This window comes from Mycteria americana, chromosome 16, assembly GCF_035582795.1.
Source record: "Mycteria americana isolate JAX WOST 10 ecotype Jacksonville Zoo and Gardens chromosome 16, USCA_MyAme_1.0, whole genome shotgun sequence".
In the NCBI taxonomy this organism is placed as follows: Eukaryota; Metazoa; Chordata; class Aves; order Ciconiiformes; family Ciconiidae; genus Mycteria; species Mycteria americana.
Genome location: NC_134380.1, coordinates 14626071 through 14644681, shown reverse-complemented (window position 1 = coordinate 14644681; position 18611 = coordinate 14626071). Strand labels below are relative to the sequence as shown.

At 38.1% G+C, this 18611-nt stretch overlaps 2 protein-coding genes across 6 annotated transcripts in view; one reads left to right on the top strand and one right to left on the bottom strand.

Moving 5' to 3' along the window:
• The window catches only part of CSNK1D (casein kinase 1 delta), a 29578-nt gene extending 17540 nt beyond the window's left edge, over positions 1-12038 (top strand). For 2 of the 5 annotated variants that reach the window (XM_075518503.1, XM_075518499.1), the window contains one exon: positions 9825-12038. In XM_075518503.1, coding sequence (XP_075374618.1) covers positions 9825-9962 — 138 coding nt within the window. In that variant the 3' untranslated portion in view covers positions 9963-12038. Of the gene's footprint in view, positions 1-246; positions 1408-1730; positions 3916-6579; positions 6994-9824 lie in introns of those variants that run through there. The other 3 variants (XM_075518500.1, XM_075518501.1, XM_075518502.1) reach the window with 3 other exon arrangements.
• A 120-nt stretch (positions 12039-12158) lies between these two features.
• Positions 12159-18070, bottom strand: SLC16A3 (solute carrier family 16 member 3). Its single transcript, XM_075518498.1, has 5 exons — positions 17939-18070; positions 16297-16540; positions 15657-15800; positions 14491-15258; positions 12159-13145 (listed from the first exon to the last, which is right to left on the bottom strand). The coding sequence occupies exons 1-5, from the start codon at positions 17990-17992 to the stop codon at positions 12859-12861; spliced, it is 1497 nt and encodes a 498-aa protein (XP_075374613.1). The 5' UTR covers positions 17993-18070; the 3' UTR covers positions 12159-12858.
• Positions 18071-18611: the final 541 nt, after the last annotated feature.

Genomic DNA, 18611 nt, shown 5'->3' with positions numbered 1-18611 from the left:
CTCACATTATCTCATAGTTGTACCTGTGCCTTCCGGTCAGGTGCTTGATGGAGCATTGGTTTTTCTCTAACTTAAAAGTAACTGTCCTTTCAAAAGTTGAATTATTGCTGCTGTTCCACTTGGACTCTTAAGCAGAATTGACAAAAATAGTGGCTTAAAAAGTCCCTAAAATTGTTCAAGCATCGACAACAAAATAAAATAACAAAGTCTAAATTATAGCTGTTTGAGAATTACATGTCTTTCCAGGGATGTTCATGCAGCAGTGTGTCATCCATTCAAAAACAGATCTACTTCAGAATCGTAAAACCAAACTACTTGTATGAAGACTCAATTGACTATATTACTCAAATGAGGCTCTGTCTTGTCATGAATGGAATGTTCTACTACAGCCATATCCATTTTTCACTGTTTTTTATTCTTCTCCATTCCTTATGAGCTGTCATTTAAAAAATACTCGGATCTATTCAGATCTACATTTAAGAAATGTTCACATATTAATGAGAGTAGTTGGAACATGAGCATCTCGGAGGTAGATAGACTTGGATTTGGGTATTTAGAACTCCTTTCCACTGTTCAATGCAGTAGACTTTTCTGCCTTTCTGTGTGCAGCTTTTGGCTTTTTAGTCTGTTCTGCTTTTGGCGATAACAGGTTTCATCAGGGAAATAACAAGTTTCAGTTGGAATCTGAACCTTGATGGCTGAAGGATGCTTTCTTAAGTATTTCAGGAGCTTCTTTGCTTTGCTTCTTACTAAAAAAAAGGCTGTGAGATTTTTCTGTTCCTTAAATTCTGTTGTATAACTCCGTCTGCTGCCTCACTTTCTCTATAAAAGCCTAAGCTTGCACTAATCCTGTATCTCTAGTTGGTGAAGAATCCTGCTGTTCCTCTTCTGTTTTCTCCTCCTGCTTTGTGTGCTTGGCTGACTGTGCACAAGCTGCTTCATAAACAGTTTGTAACATTAAAAAGATGCAACTGTAAATGGCAGCTTAACACTTTAAAGTCCAATTATCAGACCTCAGTCGAAAATAAATTTTAAAAAAGCCAAACCTAAAGCTTTGCATTGGAAAGCTTGTGTGCAGGAGACATGCAGATTCTGGTCTGCTCAGGGTTGTGTCTGCATTGATTGGCCTTTACTGTTTGTAGCTGTTCACAGCTGAAATTAATACTGAATACTGATTCAGCTACTTAGACATTTCTCGCTTCTTAAATTGCAGCGATGGGTGGTTGTTTTTCACCTTCACACTGGAAGTGTTATTGAAATAATGTTACACTGTTACTGAAATGGGTCAAGCTGTGGAAATTAATGAAGTGTCTTTTAATACAATGTCCCATGAAGAATGAAAAGCCATTGAAAATAATTAAAATTTTTTTTACCCTCTTACTGGGTTCCCCCCCCCCAACTTAATTATTCATTGAGTCTATTTCTACACATTGCTAGTGTTTTCATCTGGTTTGTTCTTTCTTCTGTGCATGTTTATGCTCTGTTTACTTTTCTTCAAAACATCCCCTCTGGCTGGAAAGGTGAATTTTCCATGTTAACTTCTAATAAAGGAGGAAAATACAGGGAACTTCATGTAGCTACAGGTGGGTGCGAAACACTGTATAGCTCATTGGATTTTAAATTCACACACTTACTTTTGGCAACGAATTATTTAAAAGTACGTTGAGAGTCACTTGTGTGTTAACTGGAAGGATGTGTGCTGATGTTGTCTTGTTTTTTGGCTTTGGTAGATTCCTGCTCGGGTAACTACCAGTGTTCTCCAGTCTGCTGTGCACCGATGAAAATTATTTTGCCACGGAGGGCAGATAATGCATGGCTGATCTCCTATGTTACCAATGGCTTTACTAGCAAAAATACCCTAAACTAGAGCGGAAACATTGCAATTGGAGTTCTCCATGTGACTTAAAAGGCACTTGGAGGAACATGGACAGACTCCAGCAGCTGCCATTACAGGACGCTTTTGCCAGAAACCCAATGACCTTAAGAGAACCCTGTGGTAACAGGGCTGGAAAAGAAAGATGGTTTACAGAGTTGACCGCCTGTTATTGGATGGCCATTTCAGTTTTCCCTCCACAGGCGGCAGACTTTTACCCCCTTTTTATTATTCTACTGTAACTATAAATCTTTTACTTGGTTTAAGAAAGTTTTTTGTATCATTTTGCTAAAATTATTGGCTTAATTCTCTGTAAAGAACTCTTGCTTTTGTCTGATTTAAAAATGTAGAATATAAACAGACCTAAACTAAAGACAATGACTTGAAATTTCTTGTTTAAAAAAATTAGTCTGGCAGGGAACATGTAAATGAATCAAAACCATCTGACTTTATTTAAACTGTTTACTTATTTGTACGGTCCCATTCTGACAGACGGTTTTCTCATGAAATTTTTAAAACTGTTAGAATTTTACTTTGCTGTTTGCTGTCTTCATTCACACTTATCGTTTAACTTTCCATGTAACACAAAGGAATTTTTAATACTCATTTTTTTTTATAAAAGAGGAGAACTAAATACCCTGCAGGAGAGTCTAAGTATAGTAGAGATGGTGATAATGGATTTCTTTTTTTGTAAAGAATATGAAGGACAAAGTGAAAGACTCCGGCATTTGAGGGATTTAGAATTTGAAAGCTTGTCCTATCTCTCTGCTTAGTTTGGGTAAATGGATAGTTTCAAACATTGTTTTTATTGGTAAAATTTTGTTTCCTGCACTCTGAGGCTGGTTAGCTTGGAGGGTATTGCAAGTGGAAAATACATGTTGCTAGTGAGTCTTCAGTGAATTTGCACGTTTCATTCAGCATCTACGTGTTTAAAAATAAATAAATAAATTGATTCAGGCCTTCTGTTTCATGCCAAGACTCAAAAAAGGAATTCTTTTTTTAAAAAAACCCAACCTATTCTTCCTGTGAAATTCTGAGAATTTTTACAATTCAGATGCATACCATATTTAATTCTTAACTATATTCAACCTGAGTATGCCCAGAATCATTAGCTAGGAATGAATGACAGCATGCTTAGGTTGTCCAAAAAACTGTTGCAGGTGTTGTTAGCACCTGTTGGTTTGGAATATGGGAGATTCTTCATATTGTTTGTTACTGTAAACGGTCTCATAAAATAAAAGTAGGTATTCTCTCCTCACAGTACTTGGAACAGTATCAGAAGTACTGTTTATACTAGTATGACTGAAGTAATGGGAAGTTCCACGTTGGAAACGAAAGTATATACAGAGATTTTGTTTGAATAGTTAGGTATTTTGAGAAATTGTTCCCGCTTGAAAACAAATTTTTTTAAAGGCCCTTTGGTCTTCAGAGTTTTATGAAGAGTAATTTTTATTGTTTCGGTGTTTACAAATTCTTTTTTTGCCCCTCTCGAAAGTCCACATTTTAAGTGTTAGTCACTCTTCTTTGGATGTTTTCAGAACATTAGCTACTTGCTTGTGTGTACTCTGGGTCTGACTGGGGAAACCTGTGTTTGGGGAGAGTATAGTGGAAAAGCTTAAGAGTTTGATCCATGGATAAGTTTGCATAAGAGAATTATTTCCTCAGTTACTATAAACTTCAGTATTTTAGGCATGTGCACTACCATTTGAACAGTTTTACACTTCACCGTGCTTTCCTTGTAAATATCTGTGGTTAATAATGTACTGCTAGAGGGACTTACAAAGGCAGCCTCTTTATTCTCTCTGTATCTGGAACATTAGATTGCTGTACTATACTTAAAGTTGACTGCAGACTTCTAGAATTGTACTCACTTGTGGGCAATTTTTGTCCTTCATAATAGTTAAATTCCATCATGCGGAAAATAGTTAGACTGTCTATATAAACCTGTGTATTGCAAACCAGTATCTCAGAGCACTTCATTTGTACTACCACTGTATTTGTGTACTTTAACAACTGTGTAAATACATTCATAATAACTTCTATTCTTCTTTGGTGTAACTTACTTACAATGAATCCTTACTCTTTACTTGGTGTAACTTCTTTCTTTCTTTCTTTCTTTTTTTTTTTTTAAGGGGTTTCTGTACCTACAAAGAGCATTGTCAGTTGCAAACATTTGAAGACATTGTCGTGGTACTAAAACTTTTACTGAAGGATTCTGGTAGTCATGGTCAGAATGCAGCAGTTAGGGTATACAGGAAGAAAGAGAAGGCATTCATTGCTTTGCTCACAGAAAGCATGTCTTTTTGTCTCTTTAAAGGTAAATGGCTTTGTTTGGATACTGCTTCTTTTCCAGAAGTCTTTTTTACAAATGCTTTCTCTTACCAAGTAATACATTGTATTGATAGGAAGTTTGGGAAGAGAATTGCTATTGAGACTTGATCAGTTACGGGAACTAGGATAAAAGCAAGAAAAATACTGAGCTGTACCCACAATGCCCTGTATAATAAAAGTCCTGGCTTTTGCTATGTAATTCTCAGAAGTCTGTTCATAATCTGAGGGCAAATGCACCTTCAAGAATCCTGTGCTTCCGATTAGCAGGCCTTTAAAAGTGGAAGGATATTTAACTTATCCTCACAGTTTTCATTTAGAACTGGCTATGTGCTTTTATGTGCAAAATGCCACCTGTGATGCTGTTTTACATAATCTTGATGGTTACAGAGTCCCTGAATTCTTTGTGGTACAAGTACCTTGAAAACAATTGAAAATAAATCCTACGCTTTAAGAGAGCTATTAAGTAAAAGTATTTAAGGAGACCATATATTCCATATTAACTTCATGAAAGTACTCAAAATCTCCCTTGGAGCAAAGGCATGTAGAACTTGGAGGCATCTCATCCTTCATTCCCCAGTGGGGAAAAATATCATAAGCACAACTATTTGTTGTCTTCGTTTCCCCACATTCCAGACCTCTGAGTGGCAGCTCCTCCGTAAAATCTGTCAAAGGCAACGCTTTCAGAAATTGAACTTCACAACGAGAATCTTTACAATGAATTTACAGATTTGTAAGTAGATCATGGGCTAGAGTGTACATGTTCATTTCGAGAATATTTATTTTCTCTTTGTAAAAGTATGAAGTAAAAAGGTATTTGTTTTGTTCTTTAGCTTTTGCTTTACAAAAGCAGCACTTCATGCGTACAAAATACTAAGTGAAAACAAGCAATGCTGCTGGTTTTTTAATAGTGCTGAGCCATCTGGTCAGAAATCTAGATTTAATCCAGTTGTGAGGAAGTGTAATCCACCGTGAACTTAATCCTACAGCAAAGTAGCTTCTAAAATTCACTGGATGAGACAGGTTGATAATAAAAAGGTTTTGCCGTTAAATAATGCAGTACTTCATTATTAAAAACAGTACACTTCCCTCTGGTTCATTCAGGTGACAACTATTGGCATTACATGTATATGTCTAGATTTAAGTGATTGTATGGCCTATTGAATTGGATGGCCTATTTTCATTGTTCAGTTGTTTTGTACCAGGAGAGTGCTCAGAGGCCTGATCTTCAGTAAGAATCTGTTTCACAGCAAAATCCTACTAACTTTATCAGCAAATACTTGCACAGGAGTAAGAGTTTATGACTTTTTCTCAGACATTGGTGTGTTTTTCCTGCTTAATCTTATTAAGACTAGTATGCTTCGGTTCGTTTGACGAAACCATTGCATGCTGCAGACAGAGGGACAACAGAAAATTAGATGAGATCTGTATATACACGATGGACAAAAATATGCAGTCTACCAAAAAAAAAATCTTTTTTTAAGATAGTGTTCTTTTTTAATCTCATTTTGGGAAAATTCTTGACTCAAAATGCCTAGATAAGATCTAGGTCTGAGAAATATAAGCATAATGGACAAATAGTCCATTAGCATAATAGGTCTGATAAATATAAGCGTAATGGACAAATGGAAAAAGGGGAAATCGTATGTATCATCCTAAAGCATTAAGCTCTAGTCTACTGTGTCTTTGCTGTGACCAATCCAGGATACTTGGGGTGGGGTGGGATGTGGAACAAAACAGGAATTCAATTGGTACATTATTCCTAGGAGGAAAATGTCTAGTCCTGATCTCATAACCAGACAAAACATTTAGTTTAATGACAGTCCTCAGCTTGGTTCAGAGCTGCGAGCATTACAGGCGCAAAGGCAATGCAGAGCTTCTGGTATTTCCCATAATCCTTAAGGAAAGGATAAACCAGCAATTCACTGTATTTTAAGGCCATGTGCAGATTTTTTTCTTAAAAGACCCCGGACAGCAAATGTTTCTCTGCTCTCACTGCTAAGAAATTGTATTTTAAGCTTGTCTGACATTGTCAACTACTGGATCTTACGCCACATTTTCCAGCAAGACTGAAAAGTCTTTTGCTATTTAAGAATTTTAAATACTAAGATCTAGATACACTTCTTCATTGGATTCAAGAGTTTTCCAGTGAAAGGCTTTAAACTGCTAAAACAGTAGTAGATGAAGAGTCAGAAGAGCAAGAGCTATCCTCATTTCTTACTCCTCCGAAGCATTCATCTAGGGATAGTGAGGAAAGTTGCTAGCTGGAATGTTGCCGAGATGATGAAGCGGGCATTGAGGTCAAGAAACAAACAGCAGATAACTAGAGGTAAGTAGCTTTTTACTCTGTCTGCCTCTGACTTTCTGTACTTTCTCAGACAAATGCAGGACTGCTGATCTCGCAGACTGTGTCACTAGCAAGATACTTTTAAGAGCCCTGACTTTTGCAGTAGATACACCTTCTTCCTACTGACACAAAGATGACCTCTATTCCAGAAGCATTGAGAAGGCTGCTGAAATATATTCCAAAGCCGTTGCTTCTCATAGACAGTGCTTCTGCTATTCTCAAAGTTGTTTACTCTTCAAATATTGGTGGGTCACCCTCCTTCAACAGGTCCAGCAGCAGGGAACAACAGCTGTGCAACTTGGATCATGCCTGTTTTCCTCCACAGCGAATGGCCCGAGTCCTTTCTTTCTGACTCAAAGAGTACCAGAGGCAAAGATAAACTCTTTGGTTTTCTGTCACAGGGATGTGCTGACTGCATGCTAATAAATTCTGTCATTTTGGTCCACGCGGTAGCATTCATTCCTGTAGCAGCATCTGGCTTGATCTGGCCAGCAGGGTAGCAAAGCATTTCATTACACCTGAAGTCTTACCACTTTAACTAAAGTAGCATAAAAAAGGTAATCATATGTTTATTCACACATGGGGTTTTAAGACCTACGATCTTTTCAGTGTGAATATAGAGAGAAACTTTTGAAGCTGAGCCGAGAGAGATTTCTCCAAAATTTCTCAGCAGAGATACTTAGAATTAGGGACAAATAGGTATGAGCCTTCCAGATAGCAAAATGTAGCTCTTGTTACATTGAAGAGACTATAATTCTGATTCACTTGGGTGCAGCCTTGAGATTATACCTTCAGGAGCCAGTCTTCTTAGCTGGGGTACCGTAGGATCCAAAAAACCCCACCATAAATGTATTCTTCTAAAGAGCATCACTTGACACTAAAGACAGGTCAGTACTCAAAATATTTAGGGCTTTATAAGTCATAGCACTTCATCAAACTTTACCTGCAAACAAAACCTGGAGCACTCTTCAGAGGACAAGAATAATTTCTACATGGAGCACCACAAAATTAATAGCTATTATTTTAAATTAGTTGATGCTTTAAAATAGTCTTCAGGATGATTTACAGCAGGAGCCCATTTCCATTTTGGAATTGGCCAAACTATGAGTCATGGCAAAAGTAGTCCCCTTGCCCACATTTCCTTGTCCACAAATTCCATCTGCCTGTCAGCTCAGTGTCACCTCTTATTTTCTTCTCTATAAGCACTCTGCTTCTGTATAGCTACTTGAACATGTGCAAATGAAGCCCAGCTTGGGGCCAAATGAAACTTGGGGCAAATGAAGCCAAATATGGGTGTTAAAGTTAATTTTTTCTAAGCTTATTTTCTCACACCCATGGTTTTTGACAACCAAATAAATATTTATTCACTACATTTGCAACAGTTTACTAGAAAAGCATAAAAAAAAAATCTAAGTATAAACGCACACATTACATTAAAGTGCATTAACAAGAAAAAAGTCATCTCGCTTGCACAACACTGAGGTGTACTCCCATAATCCTAAAAACAAGTGTGGCAGAGAGACACAGACACACATACACAAGTCGGTACTTACCGCTGTAACATGTAAGAGTTTGCGTTCTCCTGAAAGCGTTGTGTCTGATTGCCTACCAAACTGAAGCTTTTATCTGGGGCGTAACAAGGGTGCATACATGAGTGTATTTTGGGTTTTCATTTTGAAGTTCGATTGCTTGGTTAGGGGAATGTTTTAATTTCTTTTTAGAGAATGATTTTACGTTGTCTAATACACTTATTTGTTTGGATGGGATTTAACATTAACAAGCACAAGATCTGTCCAGTCCTTCACACTATACTTTCATACCATCTCAAGTCTCAACTTTAGGGAATGAGCCGCTTTAGCAGCATGTACTGCTAAAGACTTGCTGTAATGTATTTAAGGACTGGAGAAAAACAAAATCTAGAGATTGTGATTTTAAACAGATAGGTGCATCGCTTTAAGATTTTTAGTTCCGCTGAGATCTTCTACGCTCCAAATAGCTACAAGATATTTTATTTAGGAATTTTTAAAAAGCACACTTATCTTTGTATAGGAGGAGGAAGAAAATAGTTTTAACTCTGCATTGCTCATTGTCTAGTAAACAGGCAACCTGTCTCTATTCTACTCTACTGGGTATTTTGCATGTTTGATATATATAGATTGATACATACATATATAAATATATATATATATATGCACACACACACACACCTCTTTATGTATTCTCTGTGTGTTACAGGTATTTATACACACACCCTCTCCTTGCATTAGGAAATTAAGGGCCTAAGATCCATTACATGACCAAACATACAGTATTTTAACCATAAATCCTGTAGTACACCATTTATAGAATGTACAAAGATCTAAAAAGCTTTAAAAATTATGCTAGCCTGTACACTAAAAGACCATTCATTAGTTTCAGAGAAATAATCTATGAAAACTATCTTTCAACTGTTTTACAGTATTATACTTGGATTTTTTGCACTTGTGTTTTTCAGTTGTTTTCCTCACAGACTTCTTAAACAGATTCATGAACTACATGTCTAAAGAAATTACATTTGTTCCCATGGCGTATGAAGGAAGAGCAAATTACAGTGTTGTCTTTGGGATGCTTGACAATTCACTTGTATAATTACCTGCCTTCCCTTCCCTTTCCCCTTCCTTTTTCTTTTTTCAAATTACAAAATTTTAACCAGGTGAAGGTTGAACAAAGGTTCATCCAGGTAGATGTTGCATGGAACTGTTTTGCTTGTGTCCCCGGGCAGTTAAATGTCTCTTTAGCAATGCTTTATGACTCCGACCATGCGCATCCTCAAAATATATGGAAGAGCACATCTTACAAACTGCTCTTAAGGGGATCTCAATGGTGTTGAGATTAAAGAAATACTGTAGCAAAATACCTGAGGGGTTTAAAAGCAATTCCTTGTGAATTTACAATAAGCAGCATTAAATTAATAAGGAGCCAGGCTAGTCTTGCCAAGAGAAAGGGTTCCAATACAATCCTCTCCTTCTATATGCAACAGTTCCTAGCTGGTGTTCTAAGACAGCGCTGGGAACCTAAGGACTCGCCAGTTGCTTTGTTTGCTTAACATCTTGGGGTAGGAAGGAGGGAGGTCTATAAAACAGGAGCTCAACATAAAGGCCTTTGTGGCCAAGTCAGTAGGAGTGGTTGGGTACACACCTCAGCACAGCCTAGCATAGCGGTCTGCAGTTGTCCAGGCTAGGGATCTGGCATGCATGGAGATTTCCTTCCCATCAGTATAGTCAATCTCTTTCCAAGGAAATAAAGGCCGCTGAACAGAAAGAGGACTGGAGGGCTAGCACACACCTGAATGTCACCCTTGAATGGGACAGAACGGAAGCAGGGAGCGTAACTGGCACCAGAACTCAGAAGTACTTTGAAGCCTGCCAGTTTTGATGTTGCTAAAGAGATCCGCATTAGGAGTTTCTCATCTGTGTGTTGACGCTTCTTGTAAATAATTAAAACAGTACAAGATTTTATAGCCTGTGTGAAACCGTTTAGCAAATTAAATTCCAACGCTTATTTCTCACAGTCAATAGAAAAGTCCTGTGGTTTGACCTCTCTCATGCAGTAAGCATCTCCTGCTCTCACGAATACTGCAATCCATTGGTAGGTCTGTGCTGAAAATAGCACAAGAGCACTGGCAGTCCTACTCAAGAGTAGTTCATCTTCGAGTCGAGGAAAAGAACTTGTATAGGCCAACGACGCACCTTCTGTGAACACCAGATTTACTTTAGAAATTATTTATGGTGTCTTGTTGAAATGTATTTCCCTTGTCTTAATAACTTCCTCTTCTGCCCCAATCACACAAAAATGTAACGTAACACACTTCTTGTTTCCAGCTTAACCATAAAGGTATTATGTATGGAAAATGAAACATAGTCTGGAAAGTCACTATGAGAAAGCCCAAATTTTAGAGATGTTACAGTCTAAACAATTTGCAGAATATACGGAAACTTAAAATTGTGCCACAACCTGATGTCAAAGGAATAACCATTTAGTTCTGTGATAACAGTACAGCATTATCTAGCAAAGAAATCTGGTGATCAAAAACCACAGTAAGACAAAAATGGCTATTTGAGAATCTGAATTCACCTTTGGGAAGGTTTCTAGTTTGTGCTTTTTGAAGCAGAACAGGGAACTCCAATCTGAAAGCTGTATCAGGCCTTCACATATCATCTGAAGCAGCCTCCAGGGATACCACAAACTGATCTGTGGATTCCATTTTCCTCTTGCCCTTTCACATGGTGGCCTCCTGGAGCTAGCAGCATTGTGTTCCAGGTACTGATTTAGTCTTCAGCAAACTGGAGCTAAGCTCGCTGACTGAGTTCTTATAACTAGGACATGCCAGTGCAATTCCTGCCACTAAATTAATAAAAGGTTTTAAAGTAACGCACTATATGCAATATAAAAATAAAGTTTATTCAGTGCAGCATTCATTTCTTTTTAAAATCACTCAAAAAAAAAGGTCATGATCCTAACTTTTTAATTTCTGTGCAAGGTTGTCCTAACAATGCAAAACCATTTTGAAGAAACTACCAGAATGGAAGCTGGTATCTCAAATGAGGGAATGGTTCATGGTTTTGGCACTTCCTTGGATTTACTGTATGTTTCTGTTAAAATGGTCGAGTATGAAACAAATAGTGATGTTATTTTTAAAAGGGATACAGGGTTTTAAGGGATTAGGGTCTTTTAGTTTTCAGTTATTAAGCAGAACAATTTTGGCACCTGAAAGCCAGTATTCCTTTGCTACCAACAAGAAGACTGAATCTGTTACAATTAGTCTGTTTTGAAGATTGTTACTACAGTCACAAAACCTAGAGAGCTTTTTATAACCGTATCCGAAAGGTGGGTTGCAGCAGCATGATTTTGTATAAAAGATTACATTTCTTGAATGTGTTTGGGTGGGGGAAAACAAAAAAGAATACATAGAATGCTTTCCTTTTACCTTCCTTTTCTATTCAGTGTCCTCACAATGAATCTTTTCCCTTTCCGCGTTTCTTCAAATGTGCTGTCACTGCCTTGTCTGATCTGTTTCTGTTTCTTCTCTTTCTCCAATACCAACGTCAGAGAAGATTTAAAGACTGGCCAGAGACTCCCCTTTCTGTTTGTGCAATGAGTAGCAGGGCCGACCCCATTCTTGATTGGTCCTTATGCACTGCTGTCATAAATATGATCAACAGTTCTACCACGTTTCCTCAACCAGCAAGAATGGCACCTTGAACTTCCAAAGATTAGGCAAAAAGATAGGGAAGTGGGGTAAATGGGGAAAAAAAAAAAAAGAAAAAAAAAACCAACAAACCCAAAACCAAACCACCTTAGGACCTTCCTATGTTGCTAACATTGCATTTTAAAGATGGCTAACATGTTTCAAAATAGTCCAGCCCCTTCCCTAAGTCTACCCACTCTAATTTATAGCCCATCTGGAAACTTACACTGTTTCTTTTATATACAAAATGGACACTCTTCCAGGAGGTTCTACTAAACCTACTGTCTGTCTTCACCGTAGTACTTGTAATATTTTTCAATGCTGCAGGGCGACTGTACTGAAAATGGTGTATGTAAACGTAGGCTAGCTTTGCTTACGGTCTGTCAGGATCGATTCTGCTCATTTTATTTTCTTTTAGTACCACCTCGGAATACCACTTGTGTGATCTGCTGAGGACAGTATCCGTAATGCACCTTTCCACGTACAGTATTTCCAGATGATAATTACAAAGATACAGGTTTAGACAAAACTCAGAAACACATTTACATAAATCAAAGTAACAGATATTATCAAAATTAAATTAGGGCTGAGCCAATTAATCTAAAAAAGTAAGAAATTCAAAAGCCTACTGGAGACCTTTAAGTTCCTGAGATTCTTCTCCATCTCAAACTCTTTCCCCTTCACAAAAAACACAGAAAGGGAAATTATAGTTAGCCGCACAACACAGCGATTTCACCAATTTTGTCTGAAAACATACATATAATTCCACTTTTCTTAAAATATATTTTTCCTATATCTCTTCCAAGTGAGCAGTTTCTGGTGATGCATAGCAATAATCTACTTGTGTTTATAAAAGCTTTTTAGTTTACATAAAAAGTATAACCACTATGCTCCACCTTTTACTGATAAAGCTAATTTTCCGATAAAAGGTTGTATAGCTAATCAGCTTCCAGAGAGACCTGATGAACTGACCAGCCTCCAGTTAATAAAGCAGATGGCCCAGCCCTAAACTAGTTCTATTTCTAAAATAAATAGTGTTGAAAATCTTTCTTTTCTAAACGCTTGGTTGGTTTCCTGTCATGCTCACACACACGTTTCTGGGTTAGTTACAACTTCACCGTTTTTTTCAGGCTCATCTTTCAGAAACTGCTCCACTTCAATAGAGTCCACCTTGGCTTCTTCAGGAGTTTTGTCTTCAGATTTGTTTAATTCCTCTCTTTCTGCTGCTTCTTCTTTTGTATGTGGTTCTTCTGATTTTTTCTTAATGCAGAAGAAATTTCCCAAGGCCAATACGAGTGCTGAGGTGGTAACTTCAATTCCAGCAATAATAAAAACAAACATGTACCTCTCTGTTGCATCCAAGAGTTTTCCTGAAAAAGACAACATTCCAGGTAATTAACAAAATTGATTATCTTGCAATGAAATTTTGTCTGCTTTTTTTAAACATTTAAATGACTCCTGTCTAGAAGTACCATGACTATCTAAGCAAGTTTTCTGAAATAGCACTTTAACAAGTTTATAACAAAATATTTCTCAATTGTTTCAATTCGGTTTAACATTCACTGACATTACATCACATCCCGAAACACATACTCTGCTGCGCACACGGAGTCATGCAATTCAACTAGAATAAACCCAGCATAGCCTTCATATGCAAGAGATGAGACAAGTGCCATGCATTTCAGATAAAAATGTGTGCATCCATGGCCGGGATCTGTATCATCAGCTTCCTTTCACTCCCAGTCTCATTTCCTTTCCTACACGGGCAGTGCACTGTCTGCTTAAAATGCAAATCTTATTTAATAGTCGGTCTGGAGTACCTGACTGATTCTGATGCTTTAGTCAAAGTTAAATTTTCACAGGAATGGGTGGAGGTGAAAGAACAGGAGGAAGGATGTGAAGGAAGTGCCTCTCCAAACCTGAAGATCAGAGGAAGTAGTGCATAGTACTGGTTTTTTCATGAGGGGTTATAGAGATATTGATGGTTTTTAGTGTCTCGTATAAACGGTAAACATTTAATGGCAGTGAACTGGTGGGCTTTGGGTGGAGGGGTTTTTTTTTTCAGGTCAGGGTGTGTAAAATTTATGTTCTTTGATTAGTAATTAATTTGCAATTTGAATTCAAATTAATGAATTTGAATATTTTGTAATCTCCCTTTATTCTTGGGTTGTGAGACATGTGCAATAGAAGCAGTCTACGTTCCTTAAAACAGTCCAGTTTTATAGTCCTCCTTGTAAGATTTTTTTTTCATCCTTCTGACATTTTCTTTCCTCCTCCAAATCTACCATGGGTATAGCAAATCTATCCTACTAGTTTCCAAAGAAAATTGACAGGTTCATATTCTGAATCCCAACTCCAAAGAGGTCTGAACTTCACAAAAGTTATTCACTGCGTGTGTAAAACTCATCTCATACAATATTAGCCATCTACTAATAAGAGGTCCAGTGTAGGCTTTCAGTGGAGAAAGAGCAGCATCTTCAGATGGCACTTCAACCAATCCTGAAACAGATCCAAGAAGGAAAAGATTCATCCCACCCTGTCTTGGACTATTTCAGATTGTAACTGCAGGAAGTCATTGAAGCATGTGCAACACTAGCACAAAATGCATTTTTCAAGTGACTCATGTTGTCTTTTTCTCTGCTCCCTTATCATACAATTTGTGTAAATGGATGCAGCGCAAATGGTTTTGAATTCTGAACTAAATGGAATACTTACCCGCTGATGGTGGACCAATTAGAACAGCCATAGCTTCCGCCAGGAGCACTAAACCGATGGCACTGGAAAACTTCTGAGTACCAACAATAGCCATGAGAACTTCAAACTGAAGAGCACCTACCATTCCATAAGAAATGCCAAAGAAAATGCAAAAGACAACCAGGCCACCATAATCAACAGACATAGAACCCATGAGATCTGTAAAGCCATTGAAAATCATAGCAAAACTGAAGAGGTAGACACAGCGTGGTCTAACCCATTTAAGACCAGCTACCATTCCACAAACAGGCCGAGCAAAGATATCAATGAATCCCAGAATAGTCAGAAGAAAAGCTGCTTTGGTGTCTTGATACCCCAAATCCTTGGCATAACTCACAACGAAAACTGGGGGAACAAAGAGGCCAAGCACCATGATAGATGCTGCTAGCGTGTAGATTACAAAACCACCATCTTTAAACACACTGAAATCCAGAAGTTTTTTCTTCACTTTCTTCTCAGCTGGTTCTTTGGTAGCTTCAGACTTTTTGGGTGGCTCCAAAGGTCTCATTAATGCTCCACATACACAGCAGTTCAGCAGCATCCCACCCAGTATAAGGAATCCTCCTCTCCAACCATACTTGTGTTGTAGTATCTGCCCCAGTGGTGAGAGAGCACAAAGAAACACTGGACTCCCAGCAGCAGATAGCCCATTGGCTAAGGGCCGGCGTTTGTCAAAGTAACGGTTTAACATGATGAGTGAAGGCTGAAAGTTTAGTGCCAGACCCAAACCTGTAACAGAGAGTACATAAAAATTAATACTGGCCTACAGTATCACTATTAAAAAAAAATTCTAATTCCAGTTTTTCTGATTCATGACTTAAGAGAAAAGAGTTTTATTTCAAATGGACAAAAGAATTCTAAGGTAACATTTGTAAAAGCATTCTACCTCCATAATATTCTTGTACTCTATGGTTACACTTCAGTGATGACAGCAGTGGCTGTTAAACATACCAGGAAAATTAACATTCATAAAAAAATAAATGACAGTTTAATTCCACATTTATCTGCCATCTTTATAAAAGCCCATTTGGATGATCCTGATGATTTAGATATTTGTCACTTACACAAAACTTCAACCTAAAGCTAAGACATTAGCTAACTCATTTTCAACCATGCACACTACTTACCAGTAATCACACCTGCAGTTAGATAGATCTGAACGATGCTCGTGCAGAAGGAGGCTATCACCATCCCCATTGAGGCAAAAAGGCCCCCCACCAGCATGACAGGGCGACAGCCAAAGCGATTGACACACACACTGCAGAGTGGACCTAGGCAAGAAGAGCAAGTTACAGTTGCTAAGATAAACCAAATTTTTGCAGTTGATTTTATGTCAGTTCGCAGTTCTTTTTTGGTGGACTTGGCAGTGTTAGGTTTATGGTTGGACTCGATGATCTTAAAGGTCTTTTCCAACCTAAATGATTCTGTGATTCTTTCCGTACTTTGTCCATACTGTCAGGCCAATCCAGAAGAGCATTCTTTCCTCTATAGTCAAATACTCGGTGTTTTTTGTCTTCAGAGTGCCATGCAATTTTTCTTTTTCATCGCCTTTAGTAGCTACTCAGTTACAGAGATTTAATTTTATATGCAAGCTGGATGTGCTTAAATAACTTTTGGATTTATGTGATTAATAGTAATTCTTCTTTGGAATGCCTTACCTGCACACAAGTAATGATATGTAATCATGATTCACGCTGTAAATGGCTGTATGATTTACAAACATCACTGTATGACGCAATACTGTTTCAAAAACAGAGAACTACCTACCTGTTCCATAAAGCATGGCCAACAGAATGGAGGAAATCCATGCAGTGTCACTATATCCAATGCCGAATTCCCGGATAAGTTCTTTAAAGAAGACACTAACTGCCTTAGGAAAGGCATAGGAGAATCCTGTGATGATAAAACAGCCGAAAAGGACAGCCCAGCCCCAGCCTCCATCAGGGGCTTTAACACCAGAAGGACCATCATCAGCTACTACAGCTCCCATGACGAAGCTCAAGAGTGTTCCCTAAGAAACAAAAAGCAATTACAGTCTATAGACATTGGGACAATTATCTAACCAAAACCATCTAAGCAAAATAGGCAGAAAATGCACTACAGTTAAAGTTACAAATAAGATACGGGACTATTTTAAATACAAATCTTGAAGATGCAGTGCAATTTTAACTATTCCTTGTTCGGGTTTAGTCCTTACAAAGGTTACAAAAAATACATAAAATGAGATGCACACAGTTGAGTTTTAAATTAATGTCCCCTCGCAGCTCTCTCAAAGTCAAAACGATTTCAACCAAATCACTGTTTCATAGAAAAACTGAAGCCATTACAGCAGTTCAGCAGTTTGACTTTCACAAATATGTAATAACTATTATTAAAGTCTGCAGGATTTTTTTTACAAGACCTTGTTATGTGAAGCTCCTGGACTATTCACTTAGGAGACCTGTATGCAAAATCCTGGTGCATCACAAGTATTCTGTGCAACAGTGGACAAATCACCCAGGCTTTTCGTTCCCTACTGAGGACAGCAATACAGCCCTCATGCACCGGTATCTTAAAAAGATAGACAGATCCCTTTGAGCTCCCCTGATGAGCTATCAGTTTTCACGCATCGAGGAAGTACCTAAGCTAAACTGCAATGAAAATCTGCATGGGCAGTTTTTGTGGATGATGGGAGTTAGTAACTGCAGCAATGCTCAGTATCACTGTCTGCCTGAAGCAAATACTTTCCATTGTTGTTGTTATTACATTATCAGTAACATTTTTTAATATTTTATTTGATGAATCTTATCTTTCACATCTTCTGTATGCAGCCACAAGCACCTTTGCATCTAAAAAATAAAAATCTTTTCTCATGAGAACATTATGTACTAGACGGTAAGGCTGCAAAGTTTTAAAAGAGAGAGAGATGGGGGGGGGGGGGGGGGGGGGGAACACGACACACGGACAGTGAAAAGGCAGATAAAAGCGTCCTTGTATGTGAAGACTGCAGGGAGGTATTGCATCACAGCAATTAGGTTTTTGTAGGCTCCACGTATTATAGGAGTCTTGAGAATGTTAAAGGGAGCTTCAAACAAGTTACACATTAAATCTTACATGTACAAAAATTGACCATTTCTTTAAAATGCAATTGATTACTCCTGTTGGGTCCATGTTTGTCTACAATAGTCCCTAAAAGAGGAGTGCAAGCACAGCTGCACATCAGAGAAGATGTTCATCACTAAAGAATGCTTCTGCGTTCAGAAGTATAGGTCTGCACAGTGATTGTTGTGCATTGGGAATTACGCAGTTCTTACAGCTCCACTTCAGAACCAGACTATGGATGGCACAACGATTCTAGTTGATGCAGACTTGTCTAGACAACTGAGCACCGAATGCATAATTGTTAATAGGCCTGTGTGAACATACTTACTATGGCATTCAGACCAGCACTCCCACTTCTTGGAAGAGACAACTTTATATACATGATGCAGAAATAAACCTGGCCATGACTATAGCTGTTCTATTACCCTGGGCTGTACAAGAAGGACAGTAAGCCTCATACTACTGGCTTCACCTCTTGTTTTCTGGAAATCAAATAGAAAACAATTTGTCTTAAGCCCATACAACTAGAACCTAAAATGGTTAAACAAGTGAAACAGAATACCTTAATAAAACTAGACATCCAGGTGGCTGCTACTACAGATGGCTGATTCACTGATTGCTGTAAGAGTATGTACAAACGCATAGCTTGTTAGACTGGGCAATTTCTGCACCAGGCTTTGGGCTGCTCAGTGAAAGTCTTAAGATGCATCTCTGCCAACCCTCCTGATACTGGGACCTGTCCACCCTTCAGAACTGTTTTTCCCAGTAACTTCTGTATGATACAAGGTAGAAAGCATTATTCAAAAAAGGATTGTTTGTTATTTTTTTAAAAGCAACAACCAGACAGCACCAAGTAGGTGCACAAAGTGTAATCCTTCATGACACCGGTAGCTCTGTAATATTAATGATAACAGGGAAAACGCTGATTCAAGTATCTCGGCTCAAGTGCGTAAAGAACAGGAGTAAGATGTAAAACTGAAGGAGTCCAGGGGGCAGGAGGA

Coding starts and splice junctions, on each gene's coding strand:
- SLC16A3 (XM_075518498.1), bottom strand. CDS start 17,992: ATGTATATAAAGTTGTCTCTTCCAAGAAGTGGGAGTGCTGGTCTGAAT. Junction 16,541..17,938: donor GTGCTGGTCTGAATGCCATA/GTAAGTATGTTC, acceptor TTTGTTTCTTAG/GGAACACTCTTGAGCTTCGT. Junction 15,801..16,296: donor GGCCATGCTTTATGGAACAG/GTAGGTAGTTCT, acceptor CTTCTTGCCTAG/GTCCACTCTGCAGTGTGTGT.